We start from the raw sequence: 20,908 nt of genomic DNA on the forward strand, positions 1-20,908 counted from the left end.
AAGAAGAGAGACACAGGGCTTAGGGAATTTTTCTCAGAAAGATCCCTTTTCATCAAGTGCCAGTCACTGGCCAAAAAACCTCAGCTTTTTGCTCAGGAGTCTGCCTTCCCCTGTTGTGTTGTATAGAAGTCATGTGTTGACTTTGAGTTTGCCCAAAGCAAAGACCTTGGCCCTGGCTTTTCCAATGGCAAAATGGATAAAATAATGCTTATGTGCAGAATTATAATTCATTGATATGAGAAATCACAGTTTAAACTGTAAAGAATTATGCAAATATAAGCCCTGTTTCTCAAGCCATATACCCTGTGAATCTGATAGGTACTGAAGATTTAGAACCTTTGAATGACATTTATAATCCTCTCTACAATCATGGGAATGCCAGAAACGTAGAATAATGTAATATCAAATTTTGCAATTTGTAGAGCAGAAATACCTTTGACCTATGAATGAAAAATGTCATTAAGATTCAAATTTTTTCCTAAAGATGACTTTTTTGTCCAGATATACCTAATTTACATGCATCAAGCAGCTTGTTCTAGATTTTAAGTGAAGTAATGATCAAATACTGTTTTGAGTCCTTTTAATACCAAGATACATGAAGGAGAAAAACAATGTTCACCTGTAATCCTTAATAAAATATAACAAAGAGTTGTTTAATTCACTTTTTTTGTAATTTCACATATTTCCATAGTCTCACAACAGTTGTTTCCATAATTTGTTAAAATTGGCTTATAGTAATTTCTATCTTTATTTAGTTCATTCAATAATAATGACTATAGCTGCATTTTAAGTCATCTTGTGTAATAATTGAGGGCTTCCCTGGTGGCTCAGTAATAAAGAATCTGCCTGCCAATGCAGGAGACGCAGGTTCAATCCCTGGGTTGGGAAGATCCCCTGGAGCAGGAAATGGCAGCCCACTCTAGTATTCTTGCCTGGAGAACCTGTGGACAGAGGGGCCTGGCGGGCTACAGTCCGTGGGGTCAGAAGAGAATCAGACACAACTGAGTGACTAAACAGCAACAAAAATAATAATTGAAGCTTCCTGAATGCTTTCTACATATTATGTTTAATATTTAAACTTTATGAGAGTTATTATTCTTTATGAGGCAAGTATTATTATTTATTTCATTTTAAGTCACTTACCTAACTAAGATCAAGCAGTTGGTACCTGGAGAAGCCAAAACTTCAACTCCAGTTTTTTTCCCTGTAAAACATTAATTTGTAATATAACTGAAAAAAGACATCTACTGACTCCCTACTAGATGTTTTAGATATTTTTTCATCCCGTACCTTGTTGGCCACACTGTGGATGAAGTATTATTAGCCCATTTTCCCAATGAGCAAAATGAATCTCTGAAAGTCTAAGGCATTTGACCAAATAAGTGACAGAATTCCAAACAGGCCCCCTGTCTTCCCATAGTTCCTAATGAAAGGAGCTGAAAAGCAAACACTGATCAGAAAAAAGTGTGACTGCAGTTTTAAAGCATTTTGCAGCATCATGAACAAGTGGAAATATGAAATTAGAAAAGATTATACAAAAAAATATAACACTCCTGAATTTACTCCTGAATCTGAAAGAAACAGTTGAATCAGGTGACCTTAATTTATTGAATCTGTACTGCTCATGCTTTCCCTGAGACTATATGAAATGGACATTAAGCTCTTAACCCTGGATGTTTTCCTAATGCATGTATGTTAAATTCAGCAAAGCATATGGAGCTTTTGACATTTTCATCTTATTCCGTATTATGCTTGCAAATAATATATTCATTGATAAAATCTTTAAGGACTGCTCTGAATTTTTTTAGTATTCCTTTTATATTTATGAAGATATCATTTTTCCATTTCCTTTGTGACTCATACGACTTTTTTCTAAAGCACACAAAAATATTTGTTCAGTTGAGTTCAGAAAAGGTTTATTGTTCAACTAAATACTTTCTGTTCATTCATTTATCAAACACTTACTGAGCACCTGCTGTGTGCCGGGAACCGCCCTAGGCGCCCAGATACAGTGTGAGCCTTTGACTATGTTGTCATGCAAAGGAACAGAAAAGTTAAAAACACCTCGTGGAGGTTAGTGTCAGGAAGTATTCGCACTTACTTAAAATTTTTGAAAAGTGGGTTCAGACCAGATTCTCATTTGTTCTAAAGGTTGAAGATCATTTTCATTGGGCATTAAGATGGAATTTTTATAAAATTATGTTAATTATTTTTTAATTTTTAATTAGTTTAATTTGAGAATTAGTGAAAATACAGCACCTGTTTTAAGTATGACATGTGCAGACTCCTGTCTTTCAAAACAAAGGCTAAAACCTTCTCTTCAGCAAGAACTTACTCATGTGTGACTCAGTGGTAAAGAATCTGCCTGCTAGAACAGGAGACACGGGTTTCGATCCCTGGGTCGGGAAGAGCCCCTCAAAAAGGAAATGGCAACCCACTCCAGCCTGGAGAATCCCATGGACAGAGGAGCCTGGTGGGATAAAGTCCATGGGGTCACAAAGAGTCAGACACAACTGAACAACTAAGCATAGCACAGCATATTTTATATATATGTGATATATATATATGTATATATATCACATTTTTAATCCATTTATCCGTCAGTGAATACTGAGGTTGGTTTATAAAACACTTTTTTTCAATTTGTTTTTCTGTAACAACTTCTGTAAATAAATAATTATTTACTCTGTAAAATTTTTTAAATTAAAAAATGAGATAATGTGTAGGAACATATTTACAGGAAAGCTGACGTCACCACCACTTTCCTCCATTGTCCTTTGCCTTTGGTCTTCTGCTGTCTTCCAAACTTGTGGTTCTGCTCTTTTGATCTGACCTCTCAGCTTTGCCCTTACAGTGTGACGGGCAGTATATTCCTCTCCCCAGTCTGCAAGGAATAGCAGTGCTGAACATCCCCAGCTATGCCGGAGGCACTAACTTTTGGGGTGGAACTAAAGAAGATGATGTAAGTATTCCCTTGCTCTGTCTAGAAGTTGCCCACATTCCTTGGCATGAGGTCCCTGCCTCCATCCCCATAGCTGATGGAAGCAGTTGAGCCCTTGTCACGTTGCATCACTCTGATCTCTTCTGCCTCCTGCTTCCACTTATAATGACTTCTGTGATTACACTGGGCCCACCCCAGTCATCCAGGACAATCTCCGCACCTCAAGGTCCCTAATTTAATCACATCTGCAAAGGCTCCTTTGCCGTGTAAGGTGACATTCCCAGGTTCCAGGAATGAGGACACGGGCATTTTGGAAGGCAGGGAGGGGAATATTATCCTGCATACCAAAATACTTTTCTGTACCTTTACTTTTCTAAATTTGTATTTTATTACTGTTTTAATTTTTAGAAATGTCTAAGGGCTCACTTGGCCATTGAGGTATATGGTTATTTTTGTTCTTATACTCTCCTTTATTAAAAAAAGAAAAAATACAACCTAAGAAATGCAGTTGTTCTAAAGATGAGAGATGACACACTTATTAATGCATATATAACAATAAAACTGGAAAGTTTACCATGGTCTTTGAAGAGTCATATACACTGAATGATAGGCCCTTTGATTTGAGGCTTATGATGTAGTGGCTTTCACTGAACCAATTTCTCAGAGCTCTTAGATGTGCAGGCAGGGATTAAGGTATAAAATAAATTGGAAAATATTTGTAATTTTCATAATATGAATATATTCCAATCCTATTGGAGTATAGAAATTTAAATTAGCAACCAGTTATTTGTCAGCCCATCATCACTCTTAAATATTTCAAGAAGAAGAAATCAGTCAGATTGAGATGAATAAAGCTAATGTTTCTTGAAACCCTACTAGGTAGGCAAACAGTGTTCTGAGAATTTCACATTCATAACTTAATAACCCACATTTAAAAAATAAAATTTTTAAATGTATTTATTTTTTATTTGAAGGATAATTGCTTTACAGAATTTTATTGTTTTCTGTCAAACAGCAATATGAATCAGCCATAGGTGTACATATGTCCCCTCCCTCTTGAACCTCCGTCCAAGCTCCTCACAATCACTCCTCTAGGTTGATACAGAGCCCCTGTTTGAGTTCTTAGTCATACAGAAAATTCCCATTGGCTATCTAGTTTGCATATGGTGATGTAAGTTTCCATGTTACTCTCTTCATACATTCACCCTCTCTTTCCCTCTCCCGATGTCTCTTCTCTGTCTCTGTTTCTCCATTGCTGCCTTGCAAATAAATTCATCAGTACCATCTCTCTAGATTTCATATATATGTATTAGTATATGATATTTATCTTTCTCTTTCTGACTTACTTCACTTTGTATAATAGGCTCTAGGTTCATCCACCTCATTAGAACTGACTCAAATGCATTCTTTTTATGGCTGAGTAATATTCCATTGTGTATATGTAAAACAGCTTCTTTATCCATTTATCTGTTGATAAACATCTACAGAACATCTGCTTCCATGTTCTAGCTAATGTAAATAGTGCTTCAGTGAACGTTGGAATGCATGTATTTTTTTCAATTTTGGTTTCCTCAGGTATATGTCTTTGGTATATGTCTAGAAGTGGGATTGCTGGGTCATATGGTGGTTTTATTCCTAGTTTTTTAAGGAATCTCCATACTGTCTTCCATAGTGGCTGTACCAATTTACACTCCTACCAACAGTGCAAGAAGGTTCCCTCTTCTCCACACCATCTCTAACATTTATTGTTTGTAGACTTTTTGATGATGGCCATTCTGACTGGTGTGAGCTGATATCTTGTAATTTTGATTTGCATTTCTCTAATAATAAGCCATGTTGAGCATCTTTTCATGTGTTTATTAGCCATCTGTTTGTCTTCTTTGGTGAAATGTCTGTTTAAATCTTTTTCTCACTTTTTGATTAGATTATTTATTTTTCTGGCATTGAGTAGTATGAGCTGCTTGTATATTTTGGAAATTAATCCTTTGTCAGTTGTTTCATTTGCTATTATTTTCTCGCATTCTAAAGTTTGTCTTTTCACCTTGTTTATAGTTTCCTTTGCTGTGCAAAAGCTTTTAAGTTTAATTAGTTCCCACTTGTTTACTTTTGTTTTTATTTCCAATACTCTGGGAGGTGGGTCATAGAGGATCTTGCTTTATGTCATCGAGTGTTCTGCCTATGTTTTCCTCTAAGAGTTTTATAGTTTCTGGTCTTACATTTAGGTCTTTAATCCATTTTGACTTTATCTTTGTGTATGGTGTTAAGAAGTGTTCTAATTTCATTCTTTTACATGTAGCTGTCCAGTTTCCCCAGCACTGCTTATTGAAGAGGCTGTCTTTTCTCCATTGTATATTCTTGCCTCCTTTGTCAAAAATAAGGTACCCATAGGTGTATGGGCTTATTTCTGGGCTTTCTATCTTGTTCCATTGGTCTATATTTCTGTTGTTATGCCAGTTCCATACTGTCTTGATGACTGTAGCTTTGTAGTGTAATCTGAAGTCAGGAAGGTTGATTCCTCCAGCTCCATTCTTCTTTCTCAAGACTGCTTTGGCTCTTTGGGGTCTTTTGTGTTTCATATGAATTGTGAATTTTTTTGTTCTAGTTCTGTGGAAAATGCCATTGGTAATTTGATAGGGTTGCAGTGAATCTGTAGATTGCGTTTCGTATAGTCGTTGTCACAATATTGATCCCTCCTACCCAGGAACGTGGAATATCTCTGCAACTGTTTATGTCATCTTTGATTTCTTTCATCAGTATTTTACAATTGTCTGTATACAGTTCTTTTGTCTCCTTAGGTAGGTTTATTCCTAGACATTTTACTCTTTTTGTTGCAATGGTGAATGGGATTGACTCCTCAATTTTTCTTTCTGATTTTTCATTGTTAGTATATAGGAATGCAAGTGATTTCTGTGTATTGATTTTGTATCTTGCGACTTTGCTAAATTTACTGATTAGCTCTAGCAATTTTGTAATAATATCTTCAGGGTTTTCTATGTATAGTATCATGTCATCTGCAAACGGTGAGAGCTTTACTTCTTCTTTTACAATCTGGATTCCTTTTACTTCTTTTTCTTCTCTGATTCCTGTAGCTAGGATTTCCAAAACTATGTTGAATAATAGTGGCAAGAATGGACATCCTTGTCTTATTCCTGATCTTAGGAGAAATGCTTTCATTTTTTCACCATTGAGAATAATGCTGTGGGCTTATCATATATGGTTTTACTATGTTGAGATAGGTTTCTTCTATGCCCATTTTTTAAAGAGTTTTAATCATAAATGGGTGCTGAATTTTGTAAAAGGCTTTTTCTGCATCTATTGAGATTATCATATGAATACTCACAATTTTTATCTAAATTTTATCAATGAAGAAACTGACACAAGTTTACACAATTCATAAGTGGAGGAGACAGAATTTAAAACCAGGCATTCTGATAACAAAAAGTTCCCAAATTTGTGTCCTGAGATTTTCAGTAAAAGTTTTAATTATGATACTACTTTACATTGAATATTTTTTCAGAGGCATAATTATGTATGATACAGTAAAAAGAGGGAGTAAAAGGAACAAAGTAATAGAGCTGAAATTTAAAGATTTTAGGTTAATTTTGTGAAAATACATTTAACATCAAAGCAAAGTAAGCCCACGTGTTTTCATCTTCTGAGATTTCTTTTCATGTTCTTAAATGCCCTAAAAAGTTGTAGTAAGGTATATAATAAAGCACATACAGACACCGCTTGTAATACCTTGAAAAATTTCCCTTAAAACATACCAAGTGAACCCGATTGCAATTTCCATGTTCATTACCTTTAATTTTATGAAATCTGCATCACTTTTTGAAATTGAAGTTTCCTAGAATTATATGCATCATTTTATTGAGATACCTGAGTTATGTATGAACAGATATTTAATACATCTCATGCCAAAATGGGGCTTTCCAGGTGGTGCAGTGGTAAAGAATCCTCTGGCCAATGCAGGAGAAACAAGAGACGCAGATTTCATCCCTGGGTCAGGAAGATTCTCTAAGTAGGAAATGATAATGCACTCCAGTATTCTTGCCTGGAAAATTCCATGGACAGAGCAACCTGACTGGTTACAGTCCATGGAGTTGCAAAGAGTCAGACACGACTGAGCACAGTACACACACACACACACACAGATGTACACACAGAGAGACACACACACACACCAAGATGAATTATTTGGAAATATATTAGTTTACTCTTGTCAAGATTGCTTTATAAGTGGGGCATGAGTATTCATGGGTTTTCAAACCTTTATTAAGTTTATTTTAAGCTCTCTTCAGTGATTAATTTTGTCCTTGAAGTATCATTTTCTGATAATATTTGCTTACTTTTCTGCTTCCTATTTTTATATATTTTAAAAAATATGTATGTTGCAGGGTTTACATTGCTTGGTGGGCCACTTCATTTAAAGGAGGGAGGAGGGTTCAGGATGGGGAACACATGTATACCTGTGGCGGATTCATTTTGATATTTGGCAAAACTAATACAATTATGTAAAGTTTAAAAAATAAAATAAAATAAAAAAATAAATAAAAATAAAAATTAAAAAACAAACAAACAAACAAACAAAACAAAACAAAAAACCTTAACTATTAGTGAAAGTGTAATGTGGTTTTTCTTTCAGATATTTGCTGCACCATCATTTGATGACAAGATCCTAGAAGTCGTTGCAATATTTGACAGTGTGCAAATGGCCGTTTCAAGGGTCATTAAACTGCAGCACCATCGAATCGCCCAGGTTGGTTTCCCTACCCAAACCTGACTTCACTACTTGTGTGCATGTACGTGCTAAGGCGATTCAGTTGTGTCTGACTCTATGCAACCCTATGGACTGTAGCCCGCCAGCCTCCTTTCTCCATGGAATTCTCCAGGCCCAAATACTAGAGTGGGTTGCCATGCCCTCCTCCAGGGGATCTTCCCGACCCAGGGATCAGACCTGTGTCTCATAAACCTCCTGCACTGACAGACGGGTTCTTTACCACTAATGCCAGCTGAGAAGCCCTCACCGCTTGGGCTGTTGAGAAGCTATTCCAATGACTCGTACGCTGTATATTCATCTATAAAATAATGGGCTTTCTTGTTATTCCAGTTGTTACTGTGTCATCCTATGTAGAAAAGCATAACATCCCATTCCACAGAATGGACTAAGAGTCAACTTTGAATACAACAAGGTTGAGTGTCAGATGAGTTGTACTCTCAAATAACTCGCTTTATTTCAGTGCCGTACAGTAAAGATCACTATCTTTGGTGACGAGGGAGTCCCAGTGCAGGTGGACGGAGAAGCATGGGTTCAGCCTCCAGGGATTATCAAGATCGTGCACAAGAACAGAGCTCAGATGCTCACCAGGGACAGGGTACGTAACCGAAAATAAGTTCTTCTAGAGTCTGTTCAACCTGTAAAAAGTAAATTGTCATGAAAAACAGAAGCCCAGGGAAAAGATTTAAATTGTCGTTTAAGTCTGACATTTAGATCATTCTAGTTTAAAAACATGAAAAAAATATTTAGTTCTGAAAATGGTTTCTTTTTTTAGGTTTAGAGGAAAATTGAGCAGAAACTGTAGAGAATTCTGTTTCTGGTCCCACATATGTCCTCACCTCCCTGACAAGCACATGAATTCCCCTATTATATTTCCCTATTCTGTTCCCCTTAATATCTTGGTTTAGCGTGGTACATTTATTACAGCTGATGAACCACTGTTGATCCATTATTATTCACTGAAGTAATAGTTTGTGTTCTCCATTCTATAGGTTTTGACAAGTGTATAATCATTTGTGTCCACCGTTACAGATACATGCCCAGTAGTCTCACTGCCCTAAATATTCATGTCCTCCTCCTCACATCCCTCCCTCCCTTATTCCAACCCCTGGCACCCCCATCTTTTTCTGTCTTTACAGTTTTGCCTTACCAGAATATGTATTCTTAATTAAGGTCACACCCATAACAAATAAGACTACAACATCCATCCTGTTTGTTATTCATACAGTAGTAAATATTGAAGCATAAGTTAAAGCTTTTTAAAAACTTTCTGATATAATGATCAATCACATTACTTTTTATTTGTTGTAATATATGAGAAAACTTTAAGATACCTTCTTTGTCCTTGCAATATATTTCATGAAGTGTTAGGATTAGGAAAAACGTAATAGTAGTTTTAAAGCCATTCGTGTACTATCTAAATACACATTTATTTGTGTGCCTTTAGCTCTAAACGCACAGTTCATTGCTGTATTGACTTTAAATAGGCCTTTGAAAGCACCCTGAAGTCTTGGGAAGATAAGCAGAAGTGTGATTCGGGTAAGCCAGTTCTCCGAACGCACTTGTACATCCAGCACGCGGCGGACCTGGCCACCGAGGAAGTGTCTCAGATGCAGCTGTGCTCGCAGGCGGCTGAGGAGCTCATCACCAGGTAGGTACCCGAGCCCCGCGAGCCTTGCGGCTGCGAGGACGCCGGGCGTGGCCCGTTCTGCTTTCCGTAGTTTGAATCCATCTCTGCGGTGGTTCCGGGTCTCTGGAAGGGACGCCTCTGTTCTCCTCCATTTGCTACTTCCCTTGTGCCTCAGAAATCCCTGTTTTCCTTCATCAGTCCACTCCAACACCACGACAGGCCGGGTCTCGGACTTCCTGAAACACAAGGGAGAGCTTGCCTAATGTACACTCTTGTTATTTTGTATATTTTATGTTTTATATATGTGTTCAGTCGCTTCCATTGTATCTGACTCCTTGCGACCCCATGGACTGTAGGCCTCCAGGCTCCTCAGGCCGTGGGGTTCTTCTGGCAAGAATACTGGAGTGGGTTGCCATTTTCTTCTCCAGGGGATCTGCCCCACCCAGGGATCAAACCCCGGTCTTCTGCATCTCCTGCATGGCAGTTGGATTCTTGACCACTGAGCCACGTGGGAAGCCCTATTTTATAGATGGCGCTAGTGGTAAAGAACCCGCCTGCCAAGGCAGGAGATGTAAAGATGTGGGTTTGATTCCTGGGTCGGGAAGCCCCTGGAGAAAGGAATGGCAACCTACTCCAGTATTCTTGCCTGGAGAACCCGTGGACAGAGGAGCCTGGCAGGCTACAGTCCATGAGGTTGCAAGAGTCGGACACAACTGAAGCAACTTAACACATATAAAGCATATATGTATGTATTATGTATATATATTATATATATAACCCTTTTGTTATTATTTCCCCACTTTACATACAGTCTTTACTGTACGTGTGTGCCCAGTCGTGTCTGACTCTTTGTGACCCCTAGTGGACTGTAGCCCACCAGGCTTTTCTGTCCATGAAATTCTCCAGGCAGGAGTACTGGAGTGGGTTGCCATGCCCTCCTCCAGGGGATCTGTCCCACCCAGGGATCGAACCCAGGTCTCTTGTGTCTCCTGCATTGGCAGGCGGATTCGTTACCCCTGAGCCACCCAGGAAGCCCTCTTTATACTACATTACTCACTTATATGGTGCTTTGTACTTATTAAATGTTTATAGGATATAGAAGGAAATATAAACATTAATCCTGCTCCCAAGAAGAGTCAGGGGGTGGGGATGGGTGGGAACAGTCCAAAAATCTGTTTCCAGTAGATACATCACGGACTTTGCCAGACCACAGAAATTAATTTTAGGAGACAGAAAAAGAAGATTAAAAAAAAGAAAAAGTTCTGTGAACATAAAGCAGATAAAAATCACTATGCCCAGGATTAAACTTCAAAGATGAGGCGGGACCACAGGCATGCGTCTTCTCGCCTCCTCCCCCAAATGGCATCTACCCAACGTGGGTAAGAGCTGCCTGACCGGGTCACTGTGAAGGTTAAGTGAGACCCGCCATGGGAAGCGCCCTTGGCACAGCAGGTCCGGCATATTCAGTGTTCTGTGCATGATGGCTGTTAAAGTCTTCCCACACCTTCACCTGGTCACTGATCAAAATGCTGAAACAGAAAAGGAAAGCAAAGCTTAGGCGTCCGAGGAGCTAACTTGCTTCCTTTCCCCTCCCCACCCTCTCCGTCTGCTCTCTCTCACTCATTCCTTATTTTCCTCTTTAAATATGTGTTAGATGCCCAGACTGTGCTAGATGTTAGAGATACGAAAAAAGATACACACTCCCTACTGCTGGAGACCAATATTTAACATTTTAGAATAAAGGATGATAACTCTAAGATACTGAGTAGCTTAGGAAAAAGATAAGGGAAAATTAATATCTAGCCAGCTAAATCCACGTAACTGCATTATTGTGCATCTCAGCTTCTTATCCACAGACATAGTAGTTTTAAGGTAAATACATCTTAGATACTGTGAATATCTTCTGTTGACTTCAATTTACAGAATTTTTTGTGTTTTTTTTATTTTTTCCTGGCTTTAGTGAGGTACAATGGACAAATAAAAATTCTATACTGTACATTTAAGGTATGCAGTGTGATGGTTTGATGTACATATATATTCTAAAATAATTAATACAATCCAGCTAATTAATACATTATGGAAAGCAGTATGGAGGTTCCTTAGTTTTCTTGAAACTAAAGCATGCTCCTTTGAAACCACAATGTTCTTCCTATATTATCATCCTGTCAATCAACCAAATATCCTTATCCAAAAAAGAAAAAAGAGGGGGACATGATTCCCCATCAGCCAGTAAATCAGGCTCACTCATCAATTTTCAGAATGTGTTCATTTGAAAAAGCAGAAAAGTGAAAGTTGGTCTCATAGTCGGGTCCAGCTCTCTGTGACCCCAGGACTGCAGCCTCTCCCGCTCCTCTGTCCTTGGAATTCTCCAGGTAAGAATACTGGAGTGGGTGGCCATTCCCTTCTCCAGAGGATCTTCCTGACTCAGGGATCGAACCCAGGTCTCCTGCATTGCAGCAGATTCTTTACCATCTGAGCCACCAGGGAAGCCCACACCTAGTAGGAAATTCAATTAGCAGTTGGAAATGTTCCCTTGATATTGAGTACTTTATTTTGCCCTAAAATTAGAATAACATTTACTCATCTCTGTTCTTCCTCTTCCTCATGATTTCAAGGTTATTGATAAGGATGCTTAGGTGATGTTTGCAAGTTCCTTTGTGTCTTGTATATCAATCATATGATCCTTGAGAATTAAATTCTTTTCTTTTGCTTGTGATTCAGCCATGGAGGACTTCTGTCTCTTCCTTTGTTCTTCCCTTTCTGGATTGAAGATCATTCTGCTTGAAGATGTCAGAAGCAAAAGGATTAGAATAGACGTACCTTCTTGCTTATTACACACCTTGCTCATTTTCTAGCAGTCAGTAGAATTTCTCCTTTTTCTCTTTGAGCTTATTGCCCTGCCTTTCTAGATCCTGTCTTTCTAGGACTGTTCTTGAAGGTCTAGATTCCAAAGGACTGCGGCACAACAGGCTTTGGCGTTGGTTAGACATAGACTAAGGAGAAGGCAATGGCAACCCACTCTAATACTCTTGCTTGGAAAATCCCATGGACGGAGGAGCCTGGTGGGCTGCCATCTATGGGGTCGCACAGAGTCAGGCACAACTGAAGTGACTTAGCAGCAGCAGACATAGACTAAAATCCAGGCTCTATCACTGATTAGCTTTGTGTACATACTAACGCTCTCTGAGCCTCATATGTCGTCATCTGCAAAGTGGAGAAAAACCGCAACTGCCTGTTGGGTTGTGAACATTAAATTAGATAGTGCATATAAAGCACTTAGCATGATGATATATGTGGCAATGTTTTCCCCTAACTCCAATACTTTGGCCACCTAATGCAAAGAGCTGACTCATTTGAAAAGACCCTGATGCTGGGGAAGATTGAAGATGGGAGGAGAAGGGGACGACAGAGGATGAGATAGTTGGATGGCATCACCGACTCAATGGACATGAGTTTGGGTAAACTCCAGGAGTTGGTGATGGACAGGGAGGCTTGGCATGCAGCAGTCCATGGGGTCGCAAAGAGATGGACCCGACTGAGCAACTGAACTGAACTGACTGAATCTGTTGTAACTGTGCCTGGTTGAAGTTTCAGTGAATAAAAGATGCGTCTCCACTCTACATTTGGGACCCCTCTCAACTTTTCAGCAATAACGCAAAATGAAGTGTTACTGTATCTTGTGCTTCCAAGTAGCACCTCAGTATGTGTTATCTCTGATGCTAGGCCTAACACTTTTTTCAATTTAATTAATTTATTTTTGGCTGCACTGGGTGTTCGTTGCTGCCCATGAAGACTCTCTAGTTGCAGTGAGCAGGGGCTCCTCTTTGTTGCAGCGTGCAGGCGTCTCGTTGCGGCGGCTTCTCTCGTGGAGCTGGGGCTCTAAGGTGCGCGGGCTTCAGTAGCTGTGCCACTCAGGCTTGATTGACTGCCCCGAGGCATGAGGAATCTCCCCAGACCAGGGATCAAACCTGTGTTTGATCTGCATTGGCAGGCAGATTCTTAACCACCCGGAGAGTCCATAGGCCTAACTTTTTATATAAAGGATTTTGGGGTTGGTATTTTTTGTTTCCTAGTGGCTCAGATGGTAAAGAATCTGCCTGCAATGTGGGCTACCCAGGTTCGATCCCTGCGTCGAATCTGGGATCCCCTGGAGCAAGGCATGGCACCCCACTCCAGTATTCTTGCCTGGGAAATCCCATGGACTGAGAGCCTGGCGGCCTCAGTCCATGGGGTCACAAAGAGTCAGAAATGACTGAGCGCCTAACACATACACACATTTTTTGTTGCAGTAGAGTTTGAATTTTGTAAATCTACCCTGTGCCATTTATAATTGAGCAGTTATTAAAAAAAATTTTCCCTTTCATGATCTTTTTTTTTTTTTACTTGTTTTATTCTACCATTTCTACACTTCAGAAAACTCAAGTAATACTCGGAAGAGTGGTGTGTTCATGGGTCTTGTTTCTGCCTCCAGGATCTGCGATGCGGCCACCATCCACTGTCTCTTGGAGCAGGAGCTGGCCCACGCGGTGAACGCCTGCTCCCACGCCCTGAACAAAGCCAACCCACGCTTCCCAGAGGTGAGGAGCTAATGGTAAATGCCCATTCCGCACATTTTTTGGTGTTACGTACAGAGGTTGATACTTTAAACATGCCGCATGCTTTGAAAGAAAACAGTATATGAGTCTCTACTGAAAGCTTACCCTTCACTTATGACCAGAGTTTTCTTGATTTTCCTTTCCTGCCACCGTTTTCCCACTCCTGCTCTTAAGTTCGCATCACCTTTTTTCTGTTTCACTTTGACTCACTTGGCACCCTACCATCTTCCTTGTTCTCCTTGTCCTTTTAAGTACCCACCATTCCTCTTTTTTACCTTCTCCCTTGCACCTTTCACACAGGTCACACCTGGGTATCATGCGTTTAACTAGAACTGATCACTTGGTGTTGAAGCTGTCCACTGAAATAATTCATCATTTCGTTTTACTGCATCAGTAAATTTGGTCAGTTTTCTAATATAGAAGTTACAACAGGTGGATAGAATCTCACTCTTGAAGTTATATTCACTTGCCAAGTGATACATGGCATTGTTTTTGTCCTTTCAATTATTTAGTTGAAGTTACCTAAGTAAATGTAAAAAGAAGTGTTCATCCTCAAGATGAAAGTCTAAAAATCAGTCTGGTTGGTTGGAACTAATGAGAGTGAAATTCAAGGGATAGAGCTAATATGATCAGATAATGCCCCTTTTAAGACATAATTTTCTTTGACTTAATTTTTGTGGGAACATGTGTCTTTTGTCACCAGCATATACATGCTTGTGTGCCCGAGATGTGTTTCTGTGTGTTTTCTATAGTCGGCGTATTCTTTTGGTTCTGTGCTGTAAGACGTAGAAGAGGTAATCCTGCTAACAAATGTGAGTGTGAAATTTTGCAGTTACAAGAGTATTTTGGCAGATTTTTAAAAAGATTTGCAATGTGAATTTAAATCAGAAAGGTAAAATGTACTCTCTGATGATTGAATCCCAGTTTAATACAGAACTACTTGTCTTTGATGTCTCTGTTTGTTTGTTTTTTTCTCCTAGAGTCTTACAAGAGACACTGCCACTGAAATAGCCATCAATGTGAAGGCCCTATATAATGAAACAGAATCTTTACTAGTGGGCAGGGTTCCTTTGGTAAGGAAAAGAAATGATGGATAACATCAGAATGATGATAAATGTATCGTTCTTGCCTTCATTTGGGAGCATGCATTCATCAGATTCTAATGCACAGGCAGGCTCTGGCCCCCATCTCTAGAGCTTCCTTTTCACCTCGCTTTTGCTTTCAAGAAACTATACGGCTGTGCCTGGGAGTACGCTTCAGGCTAACAGGAGTAGAGGGCTTCCCTCATAGCTGTCAGGAAAGAATCTGCCTGCAATGCAGGAGACCCGGGTTTGATCCTTGTGTGGGGAACATCCCCTGGAGAAGGAAATGGCAACCCACTCCAGTATTCTTGCCTGGAGAATCCCATGGACAGAGGAGCCTGATGGGTTACAGTCCGTGGGGTCACAAGAGTCAGAGACGACCTTGAAACTAAACCACAGCAGGAGTAGAGCTTCCCTGTCATCATGTCTTTATATAATCCTGCTCTCCCCAGTCAGCTTTGAGAATCTTGGGCTTTACAGACAGTGAGACCTTCTTCAAGGACTTGTTCACCCATGAATGCAGAAAAGTAGAGGAGGTCTTGAGCTGTGTCTCCGAAATTAACCTTTGAAATACGATTGTTACTGTTTTCTAGATTGGCTTAGATGATGCTTTCTAGACTCGGTGTGTCCAGAACTAAATTTCAGGAACTAGACCTAGCCCTGGATTAACTCAAGATTGGTGCTGGAAATCGAGTTGAGGCCAAGTGTGAATCAGACCACAGTCCCTGGACCTCAAGCATAAGTGCTAGGATTCTGTAAATGTTTCTGTCTGGTTTGCCCAGAATCCTTCCCTTGCTAGCGTTTCCTCCCTCACCCTGGAAATGTTCTAGCATTGGGTCTTTTCGCCACCTAGTGTTCAATTTTAGGTTGTTCACACATGCTGTTGTAAATGTAGAAAGCCTAATATATTAGCTATTTTTAAATTCCCTGTAACAATTTTCATTAATTGATAGATGAGGTGATAATCTTAAAACATTTCTGTTTACTATAATTTTATCTCTTTCTGGGGAAAATTTATACATCTAAAAAAAAGTGAGAATAAAAATCATAGTATCTGGCATAGTGAAAGAATGAGAGAGGTGATGGGAGGTGATTGGCTGCTGTCCAGAAGAATATAGCCACTGAAGCATCCTTTGCTCTGAGAAGAGACTCTTAAAGGCTGCATGAATCAATTGGTTTTACCCATTTCCAAGGGAAACTCAAGAGCCACTTCCTTGGGGCAAGAGGTGGCTGCCTCTGCTATGGTCATGAATAGAAACTTTTAGGAAGAAATATTGGATATATCTTTTGATAAAACCAATAGGAAAATCATCTTGGTTATTCTTGACACTTGTATTTTTAACCAAAATCTTCTTGCTGCTCTTCTAAAATTAGTCCTATAGGAAATCCAGCAAGTCATGACCTCAGTACCAATTACTGGATGAAGGACATGTATTTTTTTTATGTTATTTGAAATATATTTAAGATAATTGCTGATTGAGAAGAACTAGAAGCATAACTTATTTTATATTTTAGCTCTCTATACTGAAAGTACCCATTGAGTGTTACTTGGTTAATATTAATCAATTATATTTTGTTAATATAGAAGGACTCTTCTGCACTTTTAATTCTTCTGTCATAGTCAAACATGGATGTTTGGCTTGAAAGTGTACATCAGTGAAATTTTTATTTTTTGACTGTACTGCACCGCTTGTGAAATCTTAGTTCCCTGACTATGGATCAAACCTTGGTCCACGGCAGTGAAAGGATACGTCCTAACCACTGGCCCATCAGGGAATTCCCCTTTACCAGTGGATGATTTTTAAATGTTTGGCAATATTGATATCAAAATAAAAAACCAATCATATTTGAGAGCAGCTAAGTTACACTCTTTATCTTGCTTGTAGAATGAATATAGCCAATGCAGGAGACATAAGAGAAATAGGTTCAACCGCTGGGTCAGGAAGATCCCTTGGAGGAGGGCATGGCAACCCACTCCAGTATTCTTGCCTGCAGAATCCCATGGATAGAGGAGCCTAGCAGGCTGCAGTCCACAGGGTCACAAAGAGTTGGACGCAACTGAAGCAACTTATTAGCACATACAATAACTATTTTATCAGTTTTATAAGACATACATACTTAGACTAAAATAAAAGTGATAACTTTTATATGATATGGTGGAGAATTTCTGTATTTTTATTAGCTTCTAGAAATACTAGAATTTGAATAACAGAGGGGAATTGAGAGCATTTGAAGAACAGAGGGGAAAAAATAATGTCCATAATAAATAATAATAATATTCTCTCTGAACTTTCAGTTTAAAATCTTGTCAACCAGAACTTCACTGGTGTTCCAGTGGTTAAGACTACGCTTCCCCTGCAGCGGATGTGGGTTCCATCCCTGTTTGGGGAACTAAGATCTTGCATGCCTTGCAGTGTGACCAAAATAAATAAATTCAATCCCCATGAACCTATATATAGGTACTGTGCAATTTTGACTTCATTTATCAAAGTTCGATTTGCTGGAAGAGATCCTCGAAATTGTGTAGTCATGTTCTACTATTTACCAGCTGGGCCACAAGGGAAGCCCAAGAATACTGGAGTGGGTAGTCTGTCCCTTCTCCAGCGGATTTTCCCGAGCCAGGAATTGAACCAGCGTCTTCTGCATTGCAGGCAGATTCTTTATCAACTGAGCTATCAGGGAAGCCCAAGAAGGAAACTAAGACTCCTCAAATCAATTCATCATCCCTTGGGGGCATAGTTAGTAACAAGGCCAAGGCTAGAATTCAGTGCCTCCCAATTCTGCTTGTAGCAGTGTTGATTTCACCTTTATTTATTTATTGAATTTGTGACTTTTAATAACTGCTTTACGGACTTCCCTGGTGGTCCAGTGGTTAAGATTCCAAGCTCCTAATGCAGTGGGCTGGGGTTTGATCCCTGGTCAAGGAACTGTTCCCCATGCTGCCCCATGTAGCCAAAAAATTTTTAAAAATAGTGATGATAAGTGCTTTAAATGAATGGGCAAGAGGTGACCAGTTAAATTCTCTTTAAAGTTTCCAAATCTTCTTCCAGTTTACAAGCCATTTAGCGTTTCCTGATTTGTACAACAGCTTTTTTATCACCAATTTTTCTGAGATCCATAGGCTTTTTTCCCCCTAAAGTTATTATTTTAGTTATTATTTTATTAGTCTTTACCCAAAAGATTTTTGTGACAGGTGATTCTTCTTATGTGACATGTTTTTGAGCAATTTGAAATATCATTATTTGTTTACACCATAGCCTATGTAAATAAAAATGATTTTTTTGCCACAAATAAGTTAAAATGATAAGATTATTCACTATGGCAAGGCAGATGGGATGCAAGGATAAGAAGGAAGAAGAGATTTGCATAGGAAAAAACCACCAATAGCAATAGTTTTTTCTGTGAAATTAGTAAAGTCACACTAGTTGCTTATACTACCTTTCAGAAGTGAGGATAAATCTTAAAATTTGTTTAAATGAAGTCAGTATAAAGTAATTTGTTCTTTTTTCTGTATTCTTTTGTGTTAAAACCAACAACACTGTCTCGCTTCACAAGAGGTGAAGATGTTCAGTGTCAGTGAAATAGTTTATTCTGTTTGAGGGTTTGAGGTTGGTCTCTGAGGCTTGTTTTATCTCGGTTTTTAATCTGCTGTTAAATAGCAATTGGAGTCTCCACATGAAGAGCGAGTATCCAATGCCTTACATTCCGTGGAAGTGGAGCTACAGAAGTTAACAGAGATTCCATGGCTTTATTATATCTTACACCCGAATGAGGATGAGGTATGTAAAATTCAACCTGTTTATAAATGTGTACGCTTTGTGACAATAGAATTTGAACGCACCTTTTGAAAAAGAAATGTTCAGGAGGAAATACATTTTAAATATCGCCATCTTCCCCTATCTGCAGGAAATACATTCTAAGACTCCCACGGGACCCCTGAAACCTCAGGATCAAGCCCTACATGTACTATGTTCTTCCTCACACACACATACCTAGGATAAAGTTGAGTTTATAAATTAGGCACAGCAAGACATGAACAACAGCAATAATAAAATAGAACAATTATCACGATCAATGCACTGTAACAAAAGTTACGTGAATGTGGTCCGTCTCTCAAAATATCTTCCTGTACGGTGTCATGCCTCTTCCAAATTGGCTGAGCATGTCTCATGCACTGTGGCCGTAACCTTTGCAATCTGAGATGTAACAGCAAAACTAGCGTGAATTTTTTCTTCCTTCTTCACAGTTTTCACAGACTGAAGATACAGTCTTACCATAGATCTTAGCCAGCTCAGCATACGATTTTTTTTTCCTTATTAAGAACTCTCGTCTTTTCATTAAAGGAAGCATTTTACAGCTCCTCTTTAGCATATGTGAATTGCCAGCATCACTTCTTTTGTTCTCTGGCACCATTATTAAGTCAAATAAGGTGACTTGAACACAAGCACCGTGATACCACAACACCTGGTCAGATAACTCAGATTGGTTATGAAGGGACTCACAGATGGGATAGATGAGGATGGCTCAAGACTTCATCATGCTGCTCAGAGCAGTGTACAACTTAAAACTTGTATGGATTGTTTATTTCTGGAATTTTCATGTAGTATTTTCAGAATGAGGTTGACGGCAGGTAACAGAAACCACGGAAAGGGGAACCACACTACTGTCCTGGTCGGGGAGACTACTGTCCTCCTTTCGAATGCACTTTTCTTGAGCAAATGAGAAAAAGCTTTTATGTGAACAAAGTCATCTTGCAGGAATCAGTACATTTTCAGGAGTATACAACACCATGAACTTCTGGGGAGGGAGTTATCACTCCAACAATGTTCTGTGTGTATAACCTCTTCCTCTGTTATCTCTGCTGTCAGAGTGGGTTTTTCTTCTCTTAATATCCTGAGAAAATTCTTTCCTTGATCGACTCAAACAGGAGCCCCCCATGGATTGCACCAAGAGAAACAGCAGAAGCACGGTATTTCGTATTGTGCCCAAATTCAAAAAGGAGAAGGTTCAGAAGCAGAAGACAAGTTCACAGTCTGGTAGGTGATCCGCACGGAAAGGGAAAGTATAATGTTATGAAAAAAATAACGGATTAACGTGATATCATTGAGGGGATGAGAATGAGCTGAGATTAGAGAGTGATAATCATTGTACCACATTATGGATGTACTCATAAATAGCTTTTATGGATGTACTTATAAATAGCATTTATGGTATTGAATCATACACTGTAAAATGGTTTAAATAGTGAATTTCATTTTATGTTCACTTTACCATCATACAAAAAATCATAGCACACCTAAAATAAGTCCCGTTGTGAGTAGGAGTCTGTAGTCGTGAAGCACACAAGACTACCAAGTGGTCTACTGATTTGCTTCTACTTCATTGTGTAAACGTCAGCACCTCTGTTTGCTGGCTCTTCATCTTGCTCAACAGCAGTTCAAGGCTTATAATCTCTTTCCTTCTTTAGCATGCACAATCTACCTCATTTTGACAAATGGAACGTAGAAACTTCCGTTTAATCCTATAACTTGCCAAGTGTATTTCCCGCCTCAAGTTATATATTCTGTTCCTCCTCGTTTAAGGGCTTAGAACGCCGTTTCAGCTCATTAATAACAATTCACTGTGACACTTGCTTCTCAAGCAAAGATTAAACTCTTTCTTGGATATTCTTTCAAATCGCCTTTTCACCTTTCCCTAGAGATCAAATTTAGTCCTGTAATACTGCTGAAGACCTTCAAGTTCTATGTATATGATGGTAGATGTCTTAATTTATCAAATAATTTTATAACGCTTCTGAGTTAGCCATCTCATATTAAAAAGTGATATATAACCTTATTTTTGATAATGCACCGAGCAGCTGTTGAAGAGCATTTTAAAACCAAA

The 20,908-nt window shown here is 39.0% G+C and overlaps 1 protein-coding gene across 4 annotated transcripts in view; it reads left to right on the forward strand.

The window, feature by feature from the left end:
• DGKH (diacylglycerol kinase eta) overlaps positions 1–20,908 on the forward strand; it is a 220,572-nt gene that overhangs the window by 177,349 nt on the left and 22,315 nt on the right. For all 4 annotated transcript variants that reach the window (XM_055541973.1, XM_055541974.1, XM_055541976.1 and 1 more), the window contains 8 exons: positions 2,855–2,962; positions 7,587–7,700; positions 8,182–8,316; positions 9,206–9,369; positions 13,820–13,925; positions 14,924–15,016; positions 18,685–18,804; positions 19,953–20,061. In XM_055541973.1, the coding sequence (XP_055397948.1) occupies positions 2,855–2,962; positions 7,587–7,700; positions 8,182–8,316; positions 9,206–9,369; positions 13,820–13,925; positions 14,924–15,016; positions 18,685–18,804; positions 19,953–20,061 (949 nt within the window). The remainder of the gene's footprint in view (positions 1–2,854; positions 2,963–7,586; positions 7,701–8,181; positions 8,317–9,205; positions 9,370–13,819; positions 13,926–14,923; positions 15,017–18,684; positions 18,805–19,952; positions 20,062–20,908) is intronic.

Source organism: Bubalus kerabau, chromosome 12 (genome assembly GCF_029407905.1).
Source record: "Bubalus kerabau isolate K-KA32 ecotype Philippines breed swamp buffalo chromosome 12, PCC_UOA_SB_1v2, whole genome shotgun sequence".
Taxonomy (NCBI): domain Eukaryota; kingdom Metazoa; phylum Chordata; class Mammalia; order Artiodactyla; family Bovidae; genus Bubalus; species Bubalus kerabau.